The sequence below is a fragment of the Gadus morhua genome, chromosome 20 (assembly GCF_902167405.1).
Source record: "Gadus morhua chromosome 20, gadMor3.0, whole genome shotgun sequence".
Lineage (NCBI taxonomy): Eukaryota > Metazoa > Chordata > Actinopteri > Gadiformes > Gadidae > Gadus > Gadus morhua.
The window spans coordinates 4,802,952-4,825,293 of NC_044067.1; the positions used below are offsets into that span (position 1 = coordinate 4,802,952).

The 22,342-nt window shown below is 44.4% G+C and overlaps 1 protein-coding gene across 1 annotated transcript; it reads right to left on the reverse strand.

The window, feature by feature from the left end:
* Positions 1–1,552: 1,552 nt before the first annotated feature.
* Positions 1,553–22,161, reverse strand: acvr1c (activin A receptor type 1C). The gene is made up of 9 exons (XM_030344130.1): positions 21,413–22,161; positions 18,020–18,250; positions 11,785–12,024; positions 11,069–11,299; positions 10,283–10,450; positions 8,382–8,538; positions 5,349–5,473; positions 4,601–4,731; positions 1,553–2,769 (listed from the first exon to the last, which is right to left on the reverse strand). The coding sequence occupies exons 1-9, from the start codon at positions 21,480–21,482 to the stop codon at positions 2,644–2,646; spliced, it is 1,479 nt and encodes a 492-aa protein (XP_030199990.1). The 5' UTR covers positions 21,483–22,161; the 3' UTR covers positions 1,553–2,643.
* Between the last annotated feature and the right edge of the window lie 181 nt (positions 22,162–22,342).

The following is a 22,342-nucleotide window of genomic DNA, read 5'->3' on the forward strand; positions in this document are numbered from 1 at the left end:
CAACAATGGCCAATACATGTACGCTTATTGAAAAATAATTTATTGACCAACTGATATAACACACTCTTATATACAATAAATACTGCACAAGAGAACATGTCATAACGAGATCCGCATCTGATAAGAAGAGACAAAACAGCAAGATGTTTATAAATATATAGGCTATATAGATATATATAGATATTGACCGATATCTCACGATGAGTTGGAGCCAGTTGCACATACTCATAGTTTTATCTTTGGAATGACTTCAACAGATTTTACAAACATATTTCATGTGTACAATTAGTTGTCACCGGTCACCTGTGCCTTGATGAGAACACATTCGAGAGAAGAGCTAATGCTATGCTATGCTATGCTAAGCTAGGCGTGGGTGTGCACTTTACATACGTAGCATGTCCATGTTCATACATTACAGGCATGTGCTGGCTGCTGTAACAGTTTCAAATGACTGGGACTATCCAATGAGTTGAAGGCCTCATAAAAACTTGACAAATTAACAGGACTGGTTAGTCAAGTGAATATCTGCTACACTGGTACAGTGTACAGTAATACTTTTCATTCTGGATTTTCAAGATCTGTAATTATAAAAACTATCTTTGAGCTAGACATTAGACATACAGACGTTGTGTCTTTGTGATTTCACTAGGTTTGATTTACTGTGGGTTTACATCGGAGACAATCTTTCCTCACACGATAGAAGTCATGATAAAGTCAAACCCTTGACATGAACATTAGAGAACTGAATGTGTACATGACATATAAAAAGCAGGCTATTTTATTTACAAATACAAACAAAGTAAACATTGAATATGACCAGTATGTAAATTACCAACTTGTTTGACAGGTGTGTTGCTCATGAAAACTATCAAATCTCCTCCACAGTTTAAATGAACTGGAATGCAGTTTAGAAACTCAGGATCAATACAGGAGACGCAATGTAGAAATTCACATATGCGGCGACACATAACATCCACAAAGAAGCTCACAATTCAAGAAAATCATGTTTGAATGCACACAAACATGTAGGCCTGTAGGCGCGACCTTGAAATAATTTCCTTTCACGGTCTGAGTCATCATCGTCATCTTCGCTAAAACTGATAGAAAGTCTTTTCTCCAAGTAAGTACCTCCAATATGACAATGTTAAACAATTTGAGACTCCATATAAAAATAATTTCAGCATATTTCGACCAACCAACAATTCAAACACATAATCGTCAAAGTTAAAGGTTGGGTATGGAATTCGCTTTTTTGGCCATTTTTGCAAAATTACTTGAAATCCTTATCATAACCCACTTACAGCCACTGAGTTAGAAGTACTGCCATGAAAATTAAACAAGTCAATCATCTGTGGAACGGGCAGGGCTCGAAAAACTCCAGCCAATGATTTCCAGAGCCACCGAGTTGCATTGGACAGTAAGTAGGTCAATCAAACGGTCGCACTGCACTCCTCCTCCCCCGCTCCCCGCGCGACCCCTTCGTGCACATACTCAAAGCTCGTGACCCAGAGCAAGCTTCTGTTTGTTGTTATCCTGCGGTAGCTACTGAAGCTAGCTAACTAGCTAATGGCTCGCTCTCGCGCATCTGTGTTCACTCGTGCATGATTGCGCGTCCATGTACTTGGAATGGGTGGAGTCAGAGTCAGCGTTGGAGGAGAGGGGGTAGGACCATTTGAGTTGTTTATTTTCAAAATCTGCTGGCGTTTCGCAAATCCCATACCCAACCTTTAATAATTCACTTTAACGTTATTAACTTGATTCTGGGTGGTATAGATACCAGTAGGCCTACTGAGAACAGATTTTTCCATCAACATGAATAAATAAAAGCTATCAGCATTCAAAGTACAAAAAGACATGTATACATTCAATATGCATCACAAAGCATTCCATGGTCAGTAATTAAAGTGCTGAACGTTCATAAACAAAAGGCTTTAAATCTGCAATATTCTTTAGAAGCGGGACGTTTTAGGAGCTGAGCTTTAAATAGATCCTTAAAACAAACACTCAAGGTACTCCTTCTTAGACAAAAGGCTGTATTCCCGACACATACGTTAAAGTAAACTTTTTTTCGAGAACATTTTTATCCGAAGAACATAAACCGGGAGTGGGCTAATCCATGAATCCTCCTACACTGCGGTCGTGTGACTGAGGAACACAGACACAGGTACACACTCCCTTAGAACAATGCAATGCGTGTACTAGCATTTATGGCACAGAAGCAGCTTCCAACGTGCGACCTAAAGCTTCAGGGCACTTGAACGCGGGTGAGGTAGTAGAACATCTAGAACACACCTCGTCTACGATAAGCCTCTCCAGGCGAGCTCCCTGACGGAGCTCGCCTGAACTTACCGGAGGTCGGCCTCGGTTCATCGCCGTTACCCGGGGACACGGCCTGCCCGTGACCCCCTGAGCAACCCCCTTTGGCGTCGACAAACAAACATGAACTCATGGTGCGCCTGTGATGTGTGCGCTTGAACTGCAGGGGGCGCCCCGGCGAAGGAGAGAGAGAGTCAGACGAGGGTAATCCCTCTCCAGTCAGTCCAGTCCGTGTCAGCAGCGAGCGCGGAGGTCAGCGAGGGGGCGAGGGAGGGAACAGCAGGGGGTAGTGGGCGATGGGGGGGGGGGGGGGGGGTGAGATGAAGTCTAATCTTTGACGTCCTTGAGTACGGTCACCTGAGAGATGGTCTTCTTGACCCGCAGCGCGGTGAGTCGCGCGGCCGCGTTGCCGTAGCAACACTCCCTCATCAGTTTCCCCATCACGCGCAGGGCCTGCGGAGGGAGAACGCCTCGTCACGTTATCACTCACTCTCCCCTGAGACACCGTACACTCGCGTGCGTACAGGCAAACACATTTCATCCATGTAAATATCTACAACTTTGTCAAACCATTTTTTGGGATCATTTCCTAAAAGATGCTCCGATGCAAAGCGACTCGCAGACGAATTGCAAAAAACGAGTCAATAAAAAGCAGGGGGGCGTCAGGGCGTCTCGTAGGAGTAGAAGTAGGCTGTGGACATTGGGCATCGAACCAAGTACCTCCTGGCTTGGAATTGCAACGGCCCTCCCCACTACACCACCACCCCCCCCCCCCCCCCCCCCCCCCTAGCGACAGGGGGGGGGGGGGGGGGGTCTTGCTCAGATGAGGCCGATAGGTTGATCACGGACATTGGGGGTTTGAACCCAGAATCTTCCGGAAACTGGGAGTCCAGGCGCCCTAACTACAGGACTGATCTGACCTATCTCAATACATCTCAGTAGACGTATATATATATATATATAAATATATAAGTACGTTTGCCACCTGTGATGGTAAAAATATCCCTGATGTGTTAATGACCTACAAAACGTTGGTCTGCAGGTGGAGCGCTATGTCTGGCTCCGTCCTGCGAGCAGCACTCACGCCCGCCACGACAAAACACCGTCGCCCCACTAACGCTTGGACCGGGCTCGGTTACATTAGTTAAAAGGGGTTCTGCACTCAAAGCACCTGCCGATAATGGATCCTGTTCCGGCAATGTGGGGAGTTGTCGCCGAGTTTCAGAGACAGAACATCCCATAATAAGAGAAATTGTTTCAAAGTTGGAAGAATGACTCATCTGTGAGCCATGTCTCGGTGTCAACGGCTAGGTGTTGATTAAGGGCTCGTCTTCCGATTGATGGACCTGCTGATTGATCGCCATTTCATCATCAACGTTTTAAATCCAATCACATTCAGATGGGTACAATGGGACTGGGTTTGTGAACCAGTAGCACACACATGTGGGGCTCAACCGCAGGAGGCACCCAGCCCAGCTACCTATGAGCGTTTCATCTCCAACAGCACGGGAAACAGCTTTAAATCGCCCCTGAACCACTCCCTCTTCCTCTTCCTCTGTTTGTACTTACAGTCTTCAGCGTCTCTACCAAGTATCACTATGTATCGTCGTGTTTTCTGACTCCAATCCCGCCCAGGAAGCGGGGGCTAGAGTTCTCTTCTTCATCCTCATCTGTTAGATTCACTAGTGAACCCCCAACCCCTTACCTGACCCTTAACAGTTTAGCAACAAACCCTCAATGGTACAACAATTAATACAAATAGAATAGGAAAAAGACACAGACTCCTGTTGCTTTATCCAAGTCAATTACTAAGTTGTTTAAACATAAGACTGAAGACGGGCTAAGTCAAGCACTAATTAGTCTATAACTTAAGACTGAAGACGGGCTAAGTCAAGAGCTAAGTCGTCTATAACCTAAGACTGTAGAAGGGCTAAGTCAAGAGCTAAGTCGTTCACAACCTAAGACTGAAGACGGGCTAAGTCAAGAGCTAAGTCGTCTATAACATCAGACTGAAGACGGGCTAAGTCAAGAGCTAAGTCGTCTATAACATCAGACTGAAGACGGGCTAAGTCAAGCACTAAGTCGTCTATAACATCAGACTGAAGACGGGCTAAGTCAAGAGCTAAGTCGTCTATAACCTAAGACTGAAGACGGGCTAAGTCAAGAGCTAAGTCGTCCATAACATCAGACTGAAGACGGGCTAAGTCAAGAGCTAAGTCATCTATAACATCAGACTGAAGAACAGCTAGAAGCACAGGGACTCTCTGAGGTCCTCCCCGCTCACCTCACAGCTCTGCCATTGGTTGGGGATGCTGGGGCGGAGCTTCTGCTCACAGACCACCCTCTTCATGTCCTCCACAGACGGGTCCGTAGGCACCAGGTCGTAGTAAGGCAGCTGGAAGTCTTCGTTCAGCCCTAGGAGAGGGGGAGAAACGTGAGGTCACTGGTGTGCTTCCAAAGGTGCATAATGTATTCCTTTCATTACAGGGGACAGGGATAGTGAATAACAATGGGACAACGGCATCAGAGTGGTGACATGGGGACTGTTTGTCACTCCAATTACCTAACTCACGTAGGATGATGTCTTTAACATCGATTGCCGGAAGAGGCTTATATAATCAGAGGTGTTTTTTTATGTGTGCTTTGTGTGTGTCCTTCTTCTAACTGTTTTTGTCTGTGTGTGTGTGTGTGTTCTAAGTATGTGTGTATCTGAACGTGTGTGTGCGTGTTCTACGTGTGTGTGTGTGTGTGTGTGTGTGTGTGTGTGTGTGTGTGTGTGTGTGTGTGTGTGTGTGTGTGTGTGTGTGTGTGTGTGTGTTCTAAGTTTGTGTGTGTTCAAAGTGTGTGTGTTCAAAGTGTGTGTGTTCAAAGTGTGTGTGTTCAAAGTGTTTGTGTTCAAAGTGCGTGCATGCATGTGTGTGTGTGTGTGTGTGTGTGTGTGTGTGTGTGTGTGTGTGTGTGTGTGTGTGTGTGTGTGTGTGTGTGTGTGTGTGTGTGTGTGTGTGTGTGTTTGCGCGTGTGTTTCCAGGTACCCTGGGCAGAACATCTGCGAGCCAGTTCCCAGAAGACGAGGCCCAGGGAGTAGATGTCGGCCCTCTTAAAGGACTCAAAGCTGTCCATGTTGATGGAGTCGTCCAGGAGCTCTGGGGACATGTACCTGGGGAGGAGGAGCTCAGTGAGGCTTCATCGGGACAGGGAGAGTGTCCATGCACAACACAGGTACTATGCTTATTGAAAAATAATGTAAGGACCAGCTGATACAACGCTCTGATACACATTCAATACTGCACAAGAGAACATATCATGATGAGTGATCCACATCTGATCAGAAGACACATACCAGCGACGGACAGACAGACAGACAGACGGACAGATGGACAGACAGACAGACAGACAGACAGACAGACAGACAGACAGACAGACAGACAGACAGACAGACGGACAGACAGACGGACGGACGGACGACGGACGGACAGACAGACAGACGGACGGACGGACGACGGACGGACGGACGGACGGACGGACGGACGGACGGACGGACAGACGGACGGACAGACAGACAGACAGACAGATAGATGGATAGATGGATAGATAGATATTGAATACATCCAAACCATTGTCATTCTGATAACTATGTTTTAACAAAATGTCTGTCTGGCTTGGTCTTAAAGCCCTCTACTGTTCAACTGTCACTCCCGGCTCATAACGGAAGAATAATGAGTAAATATTAGGCTGGGAGATGAACGTTGCTCTACTCCCACAAATAGAAATACTCCCCTAATGGAAGTCCAGAGTAATCACTGGTTCTCATACGCCGGCGAAGGGAGCAGGCGAGGACGCTATTGGAGTTATTTAATGTTGCTCCTGTCGTACACAGGGATGCTTTTAAAAAACCTTCCATCTGCATTTGTTTATCATGAGCTGCTGTGAGGATAGCAATACCAAATATATATATATATATATATATATATATATATATATATATATATCATTTTATTATTAGTAGCCATGGTTATTTCATAACCATGGCTACTATTTCATTTTATTATTAGTAGCCATGGTTATTTCTATTCCTGTTCCTTCAACTGGGACAACCACAATAATTTTTTCCATTAAAAAGCAACCAAATGTGGTGACCTTCCAGACCTTTCCATGGATCAATCTCTGAGTGGTTGAAAAGTGGCCTTGTTCATGGTCATCTCGGCATATAATCAAAAAAATTTAGTAGTTAGTTTGACCCATGTTAAAACTAATTATATTATTCATTTTGGAGTTTCCTGGACAAAATAAACATGACAAAAACAGGAAACAGTCACATTAAATGAAAAAATGTCATGGTTTATGTCACACAATGAAAGACATATGTCAGAATGGTCTTGAAATATTCTCAGTATAATTCATCAATAAATACCCAACGTATGTATTCACAACCATCTCCTCTCATTACACCGTATGAACATATTCATTTAGGGCGTTTAGCAGATGCTTTTATCCAAAAGCGACTAACAATAAGTGCATTACTATGTAAATACAAAAAGCATAGGCTGAGCTATGAAAAGTCCCTGTTGATACTAGCATAGGCGAACATGAGTAGTTGCATTCTGGGTAACGGTGTTCCATCAACAGGGCAGTGGGAATGGGAGAGGTGAGGTGAATTCATCCAGCTGGTAAACACTCTATGCCAGCGTTTGTTTCCCTTTACTGACCGGGACGTTTTCAGTGTAGCCCAGAGGTCAGGGGTCAATCTGAGGATATTTTAGCCTCTCACCTGTGGCTCCCTGGGTAGGCCAAAAATCCTTGTTTTGTGTATCCTATTTTGACCTTTAAACCTTTTGACCTTTTGACTCGCTTCTTCTACTGCTCAAGTCACACTCCAACTATGTGCCGACACGGCTTTGAATATGTTCCGTGCTTGGGGCTCGAGGGCGTCAATTAGGAAATAGACTCATATTTTAATAACAAACAAAACGTTTGTCGCTATGGTTACAAGGTGCTGACTCACGCCTGGCGCTAATCGCGAGCTCAGCGTGCTGAGTCAGTGTTTGCTGAGCTGTCAGCACGGCAGCTCAGCTTCCAGAACAATACAAGACTCTGCAGAGAGACGGGAATCCCGCTCGGAGCACCGTGTTCCTCTTTGTATCCGTCAGGTTTTCCTGCATGTCTCATCCGCGGCGTTGCTCGTCATTGCTCGACAACAAACAACATCAACCTTGAAAGGCTTCTCAGCCCGATACACATGCTCATGAAGAAGGTGTGAAGAAAGCCCTCGCAGAACTGCATGAATAGGACTAGCAAGGCTAGGGCTGTTTCAACAAAAGGATTAAATGCATGAGAGGACTGCTGGGAGAGAAAAAATATATTAAAGCAAATCTTGAAAAGGCCTCTTCCAGCACAGATTGTTCCCTGCTTTTATAAAGCTTGGTTTTTGTCGCTGTATATAATTGTTTATACAACCGGCGGATTGAATTGCGGTGGGCGTAATAGGGAGGAAATGCAGTTTGAAGCATTAACTGCTAAAGAATAAATGCTAATGAGGTAAATACTGAATATTGTATGATGATTTGGTCCTTAGCAGACCCTCTCATTCAATCATGTCATTCATGAGCAGGGTTGGGCTCGGGCCTTTTGCTCAAGGGTTCCTACACGTAGCCTGAGGACGCCGGGTATCGAACCCACAACCCTTCAGCAAGGAGTCACACGCCCAATCCACATGAGTATGAGGTACTGTACTGCACCACCTAGACCTACTGCCTCAGTGTACTGCTCTACCTAGACCCTACTGCCTCAGTGTACTGCACCACCTAGACCCTACTGCCTCAGTGTACTGCACCACCTAGACCTACTGCCTCAGTGTACTGCACCACCTAGACCCTACTGCGTCAGTGGACTGCACCACCTAGACCTACTGCCTCAGTGTACTGCTCCACCTAGACCTACTGCTCCACCTAGACCTACTGCTCCAACTACACCTTACTGCCTCAGTATAATCCTCCACCTAGACCTACTGCCTCAGTGTACTGCTCCACCTAGGCCCTACTCCTGCCTCAGTGTACTGCTCCACCCACCTCTTGGTGCCGACGCGGTGGTTGGCGGGGATGTGGACGGTGTCGGCGCTGGAGTCGTGCTTCACGGCCAGGCCCAGGTCGGCGATGGCGGCGGCGCCGCTCTTCTTCACCAGGACGTTCTTGGACTTGATGTCCCGGTGGGCGATGGCCGGCTTCCCTGCAGGTCCAACACGTAGATTTATACATCATAATGTTGTATAATGAATGTATATTACGTCTATTTACCGATTATATAGCAGTATAATGTATGCATATTATACACTATATAGTCATATTGTGTGTGTACATTTACACATTATATAGTTGTATGATGTGTGTATATTTACATATTATATGGTGGTATAATGTATGTTTATTTATAAATTATATAGTAGAATAATGTATGCATATTCTGATTGCATATAGTAGCATAATTATGCATATTTAGATATGATATAGTGGTATAATGCATTTACATATTTGCTACAGGTATATACATTATATAGTAGTATAATGTATATATATTGACGTATCTTAATAACATTTGAAGTCAGTTCATATGTAATTCCTCCAGCAGTCCTGTTAGACTAGCTACAGCTCTGTGATAAATGGCCTTCATTCTAAATCAATAATGAGCGCTTATACAACAGACCTGCGTTTCAACTTTAAGATTAGGAACCAACTCTGAAACTCTTTACCCCCTGCTGTGCGTGGTATCTGGTATTAAGTATAAAATAAGGTAGAGATTTTAGGGAGATTTTAAAAATAACTTCAGCGTTATTTTTTAGAAGGGATGATTAATTCCGCACCGCCATAATCCTCCGCATAGCCCTCCCTGAACACGATGATGAGTGGCCGAAAGTTCATCATCATGAGGGATAACTGTGTCCTGCAAGCTCGTAGCACGGTCTCAGGTCAAGCCAAGTTCACTTGTATATCCCTTCAACACAGAAGAGGGATCCCTCCACCTCAATGAAAACTATGAATGCAGTTTTCAGCATGGGAGTAGACCTCAGTAGTATACTACCGTTAAAGTATTCGTTTACTAGAGTATAAGCACACTCCAGGATTTAACACCCTCCTGTATTAGTAAACTCCAGTATTAAGCACACTCCAGTATTATAACACTTATTAGCAGACTATAGTTTTAGTATATACTATAGTATTATAACACTTGAGTATTAGCAGACTATAGGGTTAGTATACTTCAGTATTATTATCCTCCAGTATTAAGCACACTCCAGTATTAAAACCCTCCAGTATTAGTATACTCTAGGTGGAACATTGGAGACCTACGTTGGAGACCTACGCTAGAGACCTACGTTAAAGACCTACATTTGAAACCTACATTTGAAACCTACATTTGAGACCCACGTTGGAGACCTGCGTTGGAGACCTATGTTAGAGACCTACATTAGACAGTCCCTCCAGAAAAATGCTGCCTTTTTTTTTATGATTGCTGCGGCCAAAAAATCCTTGATTATGCGGCACGTTTTCTTAAAAAATGCGATGAAATATGCGGCATATTTATGCAATTTTATGCAATGAAAATGCGTGAACTTGCGAAAAATGCAGCTTTTCGATGACTTTCACGTCGCGTAATTACGTCACTTCATAATGTTCCCATGGCAACAGGGGGAAATGGCTGCTCTTGTGTGAAGTAAACGAAAATGCGGGGATTATGGAATCAGGCAAGCCCAACATATTTTGCTCGGAAATCTGCAATTTATGCGGTGAAAGTGCGGCATATTTGAAAAAATGCGGCCCCCGCATGAATATGCAGACTTTGGCTGATAATGTGTTGAATTATGCGATCGCATAATCACGTTTTTCTGGAGGGACTGGTTAGAGACCTACGTTGGAGACCTATGTTAGAGACCTACGTTTGAGACCTACGTTGGAGACCTGCGTTGGAGACCTACCCTGCGTGCCGATGATCTCCATGTGGAGGTGGGCGAGGCCGCTGGCCAGGGAGGAGGCCAGCAGCACCATGGCCTCGACAGACACCGTGTAGCGGTTCAGGTAGTCGAAGAGGGAGCCGTGCTCGTGGTACTCCGACACCAGCCACAGCTGGGTCCACGACCCGTTGTCTGGACACACAGAGGGAGAGGAGGACAAAGGCTGGAGGAATGCCTGGTGGAGGCCGAATAGTGACACGCTAAAACTAAGAAAACACTAAGGCCCAATCCCATTTCTACCCCTTACCCCTTCCCCTTCCCCCTCCACCTTGTTTTGAAGGGGTAAGGGGAAGGGGTAAGGGGTAGAAATGGGATTGGGCCTAAATGTTACATCATTGAATAAAAAACGACAAATTCAAAAATTTCAAATATCATAAAAATAGAGGCATTGAATTATAGTGTGAAATACAAAGACTACGCCCGGTGTACTAAACCAAATTGCTTAATACCTCGTATATTAGGTCCACTAGTATATAAAAAACAACAATACAGACATACAAGCGTGTTCGTCCCTGAGCAACTTCCAAACGTGTTTGGCAGCTATATGCCCTTACCTCGGATGTAGGAGGTCTAAGTCGCTAAGGTAGGGCTAAGGCATAAGACCTACTTAAACGACATAAACCTTATCCATATACATAAGTAAGGCCCTATAGCTGCAAAACTTGTTTGGACCAAAAGCAGTCGCTGAAAGAATTGACAAGACCCTGAAGGTCAGGTGACTTCCTAGACGCCCTTATACGGTCCCCTTACCCTTGTTGTCGGCGGCGATGAAGCCCAGGATGTTCTCGTGCCGCAGCATGATGGTCTGGTAGATCTCGGCCTCGCGGAACCACGAGCGCTCCTCCCGCGACGAGAAGATCTTCACCGCCACGTCCTCGCCGCGCCACTTCCCCCGCCACACCTCGCCGAAGCGGCCCTTCCCCACGCACTCCTGCAGCACGATGGTCCTCGCGATGGTCCGCTGGACCAGCAGCGGCAGCCCTGGGGGGGGGGGGGACAGCGGGGAGGGACGGACGGTTGGACCAGGGTTGAAAATGTAGGCCGGGGTTGTTTTTACCTTTTAAAGATCGCTTACAACACATAAACTCCTTCCCCTCATCGCCTCCCTCCTTTTAACTATTCCTAGTTTTATATACCGACTTCAGTCTTTTAACTACCAATTTTTATCCTATTTTATCTTTTTACTTATATACGTTAATATTCAATGATTTGATTCTGTAAAGACTCTGTTAAGCGACTTTGAGAATTAAGAAAAGAGCTATATAAACTGAATTAATTATTATGTTGTATGATCTTATTTGATCGCGACCGGTTCACCTGTCGACGCGGTTCACCTGTCGACCAGGTCCACCTGTCAACTCGGTCCACCCGGTTCACCTGTCGACGCGGTTCACCTGTCGACCCGGTTCACCTGTCGACGCGGTCCACCTGTCGACTCGGCCCACCTGTCGACTCGGTCCACCTACCGGAGCCGGATCCCGACGTGCTCATGTCGTAGATGAGCTCCTTCAGACACTTGTCGGGGGACATGACCAGGTCCTCCAGCGGCTCCTCGGGGTCCTGCTTGTTGGCCCTCCGGTAGGAGCAGCGCTGGCTCTGGAGGGCCAGGACCCCCAGCAGGCCGGCCACACACAGCAGGCAGCAGGGCACCACCACCACCAGGGCCAGCTCCAGCCCGGCCCAGCCCGGCTCCGCCGACGGCCTGTCTGCCCACCGCGACCAGGGAGAGGGACAGCGTCAGCACGCTGGGAACTGGTGTGTACTGGTAGATACTGGTATATACTGGTATGTACTGGTATTTACTGGTATGTACTGGTATGTACAGTTCTATACTGTTCTATACTGGTATATACTGTTATGTACTGGTATATACTGTTATGTACTGGTATGTACAGTTATATACTGTTATGTACTGGTATATACTGTTATGTACAGTTATACATGCTATATAGTTTTATATGTAAGCAATAGATCACGACAGGCTGTGGTATGTGCTCATTATACAACTGTTAAGGGGCGTTGTCCGGCCCCGACGCGCAGCGGAGGGCCGGCGACTCCCTTCACAGTGGTATAATGAGCACATGCCACTGACTGAAGTGATCTATTGCTTTTATACAACGGTTACTGTTATGGCAAAACGAAAGTCATAGACACACTACATTTAAAAAGAAACCAAGAAAGTCAAAGTAGCCGTTTTATTAAAGAATACAAAAAAGTAGTCCCTCCTGGCTGCCTTCAAAATGCACAACGGTCGCTATGCAACACACTTTAGCGTCCCTCCGAGAGAAGGCTCCGATAGAGCGGTTCGCCGGCAATTTATCCTATGGAGCAGTTCACTCGCCGATTTCAGGCTTCAGTGAACTGTGCTATTGCTTTTATACATTATTATCTCATATATATATTATTATTATACATTTCCACTTCAAGGCGCGGAGTGATACTTTCAAAATGATCGGGCGTCATAGCAGTTATGTATACGCTCATTATACAACAGTTAGGAACCAATCAGATCGCTGGATTTAGGCCCCCCGTTGTATAAAATGTTATATACTGTTGTGTACTGCTGTATACTGTTATATACTGTTATATACTGGGATATACTGTTATACACTGGTATATACTGTTCTATACTGGTATATACTGGTATATACTGTTATGTACTGTTATGTACCGTTATGTACAGTTATACATGCTATATGGTGTTATATAGGGTTATATACTGTTGTGTACTGCTATATACTGTTATGTACTGCTATATACTGTTATGTACAGTTATAAATGTTATATTCTGTTAGACATGCAAGGTAATGTAATATACTGTTACATACTGTTAGTCTGTAGTAGTACTGTAAGATACTGTTATAGACAGTTATGTTCTGTTATATGCTGTTATATACTGTTATGTACTGTTAGACACATTATATGCTGTTAGACATGCTAGATACTAGACATGCAAGATTCTGTAATATCCTGTAATATACTGTTATGATCTGTTGTACAAAAAGCACATTTAAACATTTAATTAAATCTGTAAAAGTCAGTAGTCAAATGTGTGCTGGCTTTATGTCTTTATGGCTCTCAAGGTTGGTTATAACTGTAAAAGTCTTCTAGTGTGTTCCCAGATGAACAAGCAAAAGGATTTGACCGGGAGTAGAAAAAAAGAGACAAAACTGTCAACATGGGGGAAACACAGGTGACCGTAATTCTCGTCAACAAAGATGACGCACATTTCACAAGGACCAGCGGGGTGAACAAGAAGTGCGTGGGGTTTGTCAGGATTCTGACCGCTAAGAGAGGGCTTTCGGTAACAGCGAGTATGCTGTGGACAATAAGAGTCTCAAAACTCAACAGCCTATCAACAAGGGTTTGAGACCCGAGTTCTGTCTGGTTAGAGTCCTAGAATCCGGGTTGGAGTCCCGGAGAAAGGATCAAGTTCCTTTAGGTCGGGTTGGAGTCTCTGATACGTGGGTACCAAAGAGACTGTTGATCTGATCTTAAATACATTCCACTTTCTAAAATGCTGATCTGTTTTACTAATTTCCTTGCATGTGTTTTCTTTAACTTATCTATTCTTTTATTTTATTGTATGACAATGTTTATATATGAAGCACTTTGAGGTCCGCTTGTGGATGAAAAGTGCTACATAAATAAAATTGCCTTGCCTTGCCTTGCCTTGCCTTGCCTATCAGCATTTTGATGCATTCATAGACACAGAGTGTGCACGGTCTGATGCGTCCACTTTACCCTCACATGTGTGATGCTTGACATGCAAGGTAATGTAATATACTGTTACATACTGTTCGTATGTAGTAGTACTGTAAGATACTGTTATAGACAGTTATGTTCTTTTATATACTGTTATATACTGTTATGATCTGTTATACAAAAAGCACATTTAAAACATTTAATTAAATCTGTGAAAGTCAGTAGTCAAATGTGTGCTGGCTTTATGTCTTTATGGCTCTCAAGGTCGGTTATGACTATAAAAGTCTTCTAGTGTGTTCCCAGATGAACAAGCAAAAGGATTTGACCGGGAGTAGAAAAAAAGAGACAAAACTGTCAACAGGGGGGAAACACAGGTGACCGTAATTCTTCACCAACAAAGATGACGCACATTTCACAAGGACAAGCGGGGTGAACAAGAAGTGCGTGGGGTTTGTCAGGATTCTGACCGCTAAGAGATGGCTTTCGGTAACAGCGAGTATGCTGTGGACAATAGAGTCTCAAAACTCAACAGCCTATCAACAAGGGTTTGAGACCCGAGTTCTGTCTGGGTTAGAGTCCTAGAATCCGGGTTGGAGTCCCGGAGAAAGGATCAAGTTCCTTTAGGTCGGGTTGGAGTCTCTGATACGTGGGTACCAAAGAGACTGTTGATCTGATCTTAAATACATTCCACTTTCTAAAATGCTGATCTGTTTTACTAATTTCCTTGCATGTTTTTTCTTTAACTTATCTATTCTTTTATTTTATTGTATGACAATGTTTATATATGAAGCACTTTGAGGTCCACTTGTGGATGAAAAGTGCTACATAAATAAAATTGCCTTGCCTTGCCTTGCCTTGCCTTGCCTATCAGCATTTTGATGCATTCATAGACACAGAGTGTGCACGGTCTGATGCGTCCACTTTACCCTCACATGTGTGATGCTTGTTTCCGTACCGATGTCAAGTATCAATCTTGTGTTCACACAATGATGCTAGTACCCTCTAGTGGAGTTTCCATCAGCGCTCAAATGAGGAAGCTGTGGAAGAGGAAGAATAATAATTCTGCATGTAAAATCGCACCGATGATATGGCCTCCTTCAAAGGCCGTCAACACTCACAAAGCCACGACGAGCAGAATACAAACAAGCAGTCTCTCTGCACTTTGGCTGGCTCTACTTTGGGATTAAACCTCTCAGTCCGCGTAGTCTAAATAAATGATCCTCTTGCAGGATTTGGGACATACTATCTTTAGAAACATTCTCTCTTTCCGCTCCGGGCCTGGTGATTGTGGGGGTGAGCCGAAGCCTGACCAGACAACCAGACACAACACAGACCCACGCCATTGTGTCTCATCGCTTTAATGACCGTCCTATAGGTGCAGCGATGGATAACAGAATATGGGATTCCTTTCTGTTAGGTCATGACTGCATGTTATTGGTTATGGATAGCCGCCCTGCGTAGGACTTAGTTGGTAACACAAACGCCATGGAATCAAACATGAAAACGTGTATGTGATTCATTCGATTACAATTGAATTCTTAATACAACTTGAAGGTAATTAGGTAATGATTCTAGTTTTGCTATGCACAAGCCGATTGTTTGTTATGTGATTATAGCATTTTTTGAATACCTGAAACCTATTGCGAGAAAGTGAACACAAAATTGAGATATTTCAAATGTTGTATTTGTAACCCTGTAAAATCTTCTTGCAGAGGGACAAAAACAACAACTTAAGAGCAGTTGTTTCTTTCATTCCTGTAGCCTGCTGACTCTCTCTCCTTGACAAATAAATAAAGTCCTTATTCACCATTTCTAAGCACTCACCACCGCATGAGAGATCACATCCCAAGTCCCCACAACGTTTCCTCTATCATCAGGTTTTATGCATCTATGTTTTTATTCAGTGGCAGTTTTGAGGAGAGATGGGATAAGCTATTCATGACTAAAAGTATTAATCGTCTCCGTTATTATTCTGACATTTAAAACCTGTCCTTGGCTCTTTCTCTCTCTCTCTCTCCTCTCTCTCTCCTCTCTCTCTCTCTCCTACCTATCAACTACACCAAAAGGGACTTGGAATGTGAGTTTAACAGTATCACTAACGATGGTTATTTGGATATAATGATGAATTATTTTTTCATATTAAATCAGATTTCTATATTTTCTTGCACTCTCTGTCGTTGGCTGAATAGCTTTTGATCAAAAATCTGCAGATGGCCAACACGATTCCTCGGGACTAAACAAATACAATATCGTATCAATACTTGTATCATGTAAACTCACATACAACATGTCTCCCTGTTAATCTCCCTGTTGTACTCCCCGTAGTATTTCTGACAAAGCAAAACGCTGCACTATTAAACAGCATTTGTATTGCATGTACTGTATGCATTACATCTGCGTTCTAGTATCTGGGCAAAGTCAGTGTTGCTCCACAGAAGTGCAGAGAGAAGTGCTATAGAGAGACTAGGAAGATTTGAACAGCCGTTTATGTAAATGCTACCATGAAGCTAATCAGAGAGGGTACAGGGTATGGAGAACAGTTGGCAGTATTAGAGCAGGGGACGGATTGATTCTGCTGTCTGTTGTCCTGACCCCCCCCCCCCCCGTCCATATATCCTCCCGGCTCCAGTCCAGTCCAAAGCCCAAAGGGGATCACATTGATACTCATCATGATAAGATTAATTTTGTCAAAGATTGAACTTTTTCATTTTATTGATCCCTATCCTTTCATTGGCACAGACGGCCACGAGGAAACACCTGCATATCAGCATTGCCCACAATCAATGTGGTTGCCAGGGCAACCAGGGAAGAAACCTGATGTGCCAACTGTGCACTGCAGTCCCAACTCTGCTGACATAATGAATACCTTTGAGTCTCGTAAATACAGATACTCAAGTCACTGTGAGTCAGCATGTTCTTGTGCAGCCATTTACAGCCACGGCAGCACAAGAAATACACTGCAACATCATACACAAGCTGCCTCTCAAGTCAAATGACTGTTTCCAGTCTATTATTTTCATCTCGCTCGGAAACACACAGCCGGGAGAACAAACATAGGTTGTAATAAACCTTTTGTTTGGCTATGGGGACCAGAAAGGAAAGGTTTTACTCATAACCAAGGCATGATTCATCAGAGGACAAGGCCAGTGTGTTATGCTGTGATTGGACACGTGTGTAGTTTGAGGATGTTCAAAAGCAGTTTTTCTTTTTACATTCCATAATCACTTTCTGCCTAAGGCATTATACTAAATACAAGATGAACCTTTAAATACATCTTGGGCAATTATGTTATGAGGCTAACGATATGTACATCGGAGGACCCTCTAGTCCGACTCAGGCCCACATGAGCGTAGACGAGGTATTTATAAACCATGGAGAGTGATGGTTCCCCTGGTACCACCGCCAGCAGAACACGACATCACAGGTCTAGCGGAATCGGGCTCCATGAGTCTGGCAGAGGAGACCGTCCAGTCTGCCAGGGAAACGTAGTTGTGAAAGAACGGAATGAAGAGTGAGAGAGAGAGAGAGAGAAAGAGAGAGAGAGAGAGAGAGAGAGAGAGAGAGAGAGAGAGAGAGAGAGAGAGAGAGAGAGAGAGAGAGAGAGAGAGAGAGAGAGAGAGAGAGAGAGAGAGAGAGAGAGAGAGAGAGAGAGAGAGAGAGAGAAAGAAAGAGAGAGATAGAGAGAGCAGAGAGACAGGTGAGAGGAGAGAGGAGGGGGCAGAGAGAGACGTGAGAGGAGAGAGAGAAAAGGGAGAAAATAGAGGGGCAAGAGGTAGAGACGGGAGAGGGAGGAAGGAGAGAGGAGAGAGAAGATAATGAAATTAGAAGCGAGCAGATAGAGAAGAGAGAGAAGAGAGATTATGTCCTTGGCGTCACGTCAGCTCCCACTCGTCTCCTTAATGACTGAATAAATGCAAATAACACAAAATCACACCCCCCCCCCCCCCCCCCCGCCGCCCCCATCACCACATGCCCCATCGCCGCTCCGGGCCGTACCTGAGTACAGGTGCAGCGTCACGTTGTTACAGAAGTCGGTGAAGCAGCAGTGCCTCTTGGACAGGTTGCGGGAGCCTTGGCAGAACATCTGCCCGCTGTACTGGGCCGGCGTCAGGCATGACTTGACCCGCTCCTCCTTGCCGTTGACCAGCGTCACCGAGTTCCAGCATGCCCCGGCCGGTTCCGTCTCGCACGTGTGGTTCGTGCACAGGTGGCACACACACCTGAGGGCTGGAGGAAGGAACGAAGGAACTGTCAGCAACTCTCCGTGTTCGCTATGTTTTAGTCACTCGCAGATTGTGTCCTCGCAGCCTCGCTAATTGGAAGCCGATTTGGACGAAGGTGTCACGAGGGTTCAGTCTGTCACCTACCTGTGGAGCTACTTTCGACCCACCAAATAGATCATTATTATTATAACAAATCTTTGTATATTATTCATCCCTACTGTATTCCCCCTTTAAGTATTTAAACATACGTAGGATAAAGAAAAATATACAAGGGCCAAATTATCTAAAACGACATATGTAAATAAATGACTAAATAGAAATAAATGACTAAAAGGAACTAAATGATTAAATGCAACGCCTTTGCTTTATTTTCCACCAGCAGTGGTCCTTTCCACAACATGCAACCTGTTTCAAATCCTGCTGACTAAACCAGTATAACCACCCTATGTGTCTTTTATGATCGTCCCTGTTGTTATGATGAAAACAGGCACCACCTCCAAAGAAACAGCGACGCATATTTTGAAAAATATCTATTTTTTCCACGTTGCTTTCACAGGAGCGTGAGAAACGCCTTGGCAACAGCAGCTCAGTCCCGCTTTACTCCGCTGCAGGTCTGAGAGACAGTGTTGCCAGATTGGGCCAGATTTCCCCGCCCAATCTTGCCCAATCTGGCAACACTCATTGAGACGTAATAAGACGCAAGGAGCCGCAACACGACGCGAGGATACGCAATAAGACGCAAGGAGACGCGCGGTATACGCCGAGGGGGGGGGGGGGGCAATGGTTATGTAAGACGGACTCTGCTGCTGGAGGGGCTGTAATGCCTCTCTAACACCCGGATAAGCTGCTGCTCTTCTGGGTGGCTGATGTGCTATCCTGCCTGGCCGGGGAAGGCTGCTGGACCGGTCACAGCTAGGTTCTCACAGAAAAACGCATGGGAACTGAGTTTATATCCTTCAATGTTTAGTGGGGTTATTGCTGGTTATTCTACCTGGAGGCTGATTACAAATCAGGGCCTCCATTAGTTCAATGTCTTCATCATGATTTCATGTATAATGGGTTCCCTGCATGTCATTTTCAATAGGAAATCTTGATTTTAGTGTCATAGTTTTAGTTTTCACATGTTTGCTCACATTGAAAATAGTTAAACGTGAAGTTATAACAACATATTAAACGTTATAGGCTAAGGTGCACACTAACAATGGATTTATAATTGAGAGTATGGACTTCGTGACTAAAAAGTATTAAATGCAAATAAAATACTTATGTATAAGGTCTTCAAGATTGAATTATCTCTACTAAACATATAACAAAAAAATGGCCTTCATATTTCTGTGTGGCCCTTGCACCTGACCAACCAGGGAAGGCTTTGTTTCATAAACATTTAGTTTTTAACTCTAAAAGAAACAAATCTATACTTGTAAAGCGTAACTGCTTTATAATTGTAGCTTTTTTTAACACCCATAAGGACATAAGGACTTTTCTTTAATAAATCCATTATAGCCTTAGGAAGTGGACGCAATCACAAGAATAATCAGAATCACATACATAAGTAACCCACCTCTTCTCCTTCATCTCCCACCCTTGAAGACCAACACTTAGATATAGTGAATTAAAGTTGTGAATTATCATTTCGATCAGTGGATTATGCTTTAAATACACCCTATTAATTAAAACGGAAAAACAATGTAATAACAACCACACCAAAATCCACAGTAGCCGTTTGGGATACGGTTTATTTGTAACTAAGAGAAATACGATATAATAGAACATGCATGTGGTTTAATCAACACGGAGGGAAAGTGCATCGTATGTCGCACTTTAAACGATTGCATAATATAAAATATATGGCATTATATAAAAAATAGAAATTTTAAAATAGAAATACACAACTATCAATCAAATATGCTGATCTTAGCGCAAATATTTTTCTCATGCACCTGTACTTTTTTTTGCTATGAATATAACAAAATGTGGGCGCAGGCCTTTGACACTGGCTCTGGAAAGAGTGAGAGAGTGAGACACAGGAGCAGCAGGTGCTTTTCTTGCCCCTCTGTGTTTGATCACTCAACCGCCAGTTTCAAGCGTGCTTCTCTGGGAACGAGGTCTGCCGATCATCAGGTGCGTCTGACAGCGGAGGTGATCGACGATGACGTTGTCGGCGGTGTATTAGAGGCGCCTGTTAGCAGCCTTTGCTTGCTTAAGAAGAATCGGCTACACTAAGCAAATATTAGATCACAAAAATAAATACAGAGTGAGTTCATAACGCCAAGAGCACCGTGAGATCAAATACTGTTGCAGGGATGCAAATCCTAGTTAAGTTTGATAATTAACAAAGTATAATTGGCCGATGTCAAACATCAAGAACAGGAGAATGAACACAAGGAGTAGCAGATAACCGGTCCAACCTCAGACTTAACAATCTTATTTTCCTTGTGGTTAACCGATAAAATCCAGATGAGTAACCTACTGATGAAACAGCCGGTCCATAAAAACACATAAAAACACACCACTACTGGGCAACCAGGCCCCTTGACCCGTGGATCACCCAGGTGACTCACTCCTGACATCTGTTCCATGTGCTGGTCGTATTTATAGGCACTACTGTTTATTTAGGGTGCCGAATCACCAAGCTGTTCCAATCACAGAGGACCGCTGTCCAGGGGTTAGGCTTTCCAACCCTGGATAGCTTACACTGGAAAAACAACAAGCTTGTTGTTTTCCCTGGATGTTATAGGCCTATATACTGTATTTTATTATTGCCAAAGTTTCAGTGTGTTGAGCGCATGAGTTCTAGCGGTTACCTACCAATTGGTGAAGCAACCATAAGCACCCATTAAATGTCCATTTCTCCATCACAATAATATTCCTAATAATGAAAATGATTGCTCAGACTCCTTAAACTCTCATGTGCTTTGAGTAGTAGTAGGGCTACAATCTGACATGATCTCCATTCCAAGCACCAATGTAGGCTATGGGTCACATGGCATTATAACAATGAATAATAATAATTAAAAAAAAGCAATTAAAAAAATATTTCGACTGCACGTCGTTATCATGCTCAGTATTAAAGACAACCATAAAAAATAAAAGATAAAGCAGTCCAGAAAACAAACCCTGAGGAGCGGAACGTGTTGCAGAGTCCAGGTGGGTTGCAGTAGCCTACCTTGGCTGAGCTGAGCGACGGACAGGAAAAGCAAGGCCGCCTCGACGCTCAGGGTCCGCAGACGATTCATCGCCGCGGTCGCATCTGGTCGTCTTGCTGCTGCCGCTGCCGCCGCCGCCGCTGCTGCCACTGCTGGACTCTGTTTAAACTGCTATTCCACCAGAATTCATCCCACTTTTTGAGTTGGCGCACTTCGACCACGACGCGCCCCGTGCATTGCTCCTCTCAATAGGCACACACACAGGCGCACACTCGATAAGAAAAGAGCGAAAAGTGTATACGCAATAAAAAAATCGCTCCGCCTCTGTTGACAGGAGTAAGAGGATTACCGCGCTCTACACCCCAATGATAAACACACTGGGAGGGACTCCTTGACTGGAGGAGAGAGTGGGCACCTAGTGTCCAGTCGACTCTGCCCCCCGCTGTGCTTGAAGTAAGGAGGGCTGCGTATGAGGATTCTCCTCGTGTCCTTAGTGCATCCCTCCGGTTTATGCTCCTCCGGTAATGGTCCCAACAAATGAGTCGATTAAGCGAAACGCGCCATCTGTCTCTGTTGGTTCCTTGTCCCTGCAGGTGGCCTTAAAAACGTTTACCTGTTTCCCAATGCGAAATGGTCAGTCGGTGTGTGTGAGCCACTGATGACCGCCAAGCGAGCGCCTTCTGAGCCTTTGCTCCAAAACAGTGAGCGAAACACCAGCTAGGCTCCAATATCTCAGTGCTCTGTGAGTTTGTCTCCTTATCTCTAATTATCTGCAGACATTCCCTGCGTAGCTGAACTCATCCAACCTGAAAGTGCAATTACAGGAGGGGTGGTGTCACTTTGTTTTGAACTGGGTTATTGCATGCAAATATTTAAAACATTTGCATGCATTTGTTTGAATAACATCTTTTAAAATATATATATATCGCAATGTCATCAAAACCATGCAT

What these genes read in the sequence shown, in the direction of transcription:
- acvr1c (XM_030344130.1), bottom strand. Translation starts at nt 21,482, where the DNA reads ATGAATCGTCTGCGGACCCTGAGCGTCGAGGCGGCCTTGCTTTTCCTG. An exon ending in GACGCTGCACCTGTACTCAG is followed by an intron (nt 12,025 to 18,019) that starts GTACGGCCCGGA and finishes CGCGGTGGGCAG; the next exon opens with ACAGGCCGTCGGCGGAGCCG. An exon ending in ACCAATGGCAGAGCTGTGAG is followed by an intron (nt 2,770 to 4,600) that starts GTGAGCGGGGAG and finishes CTCCCTCCGCAG; the next exon opens with GCCCTGCGCGTGATGGGGAA.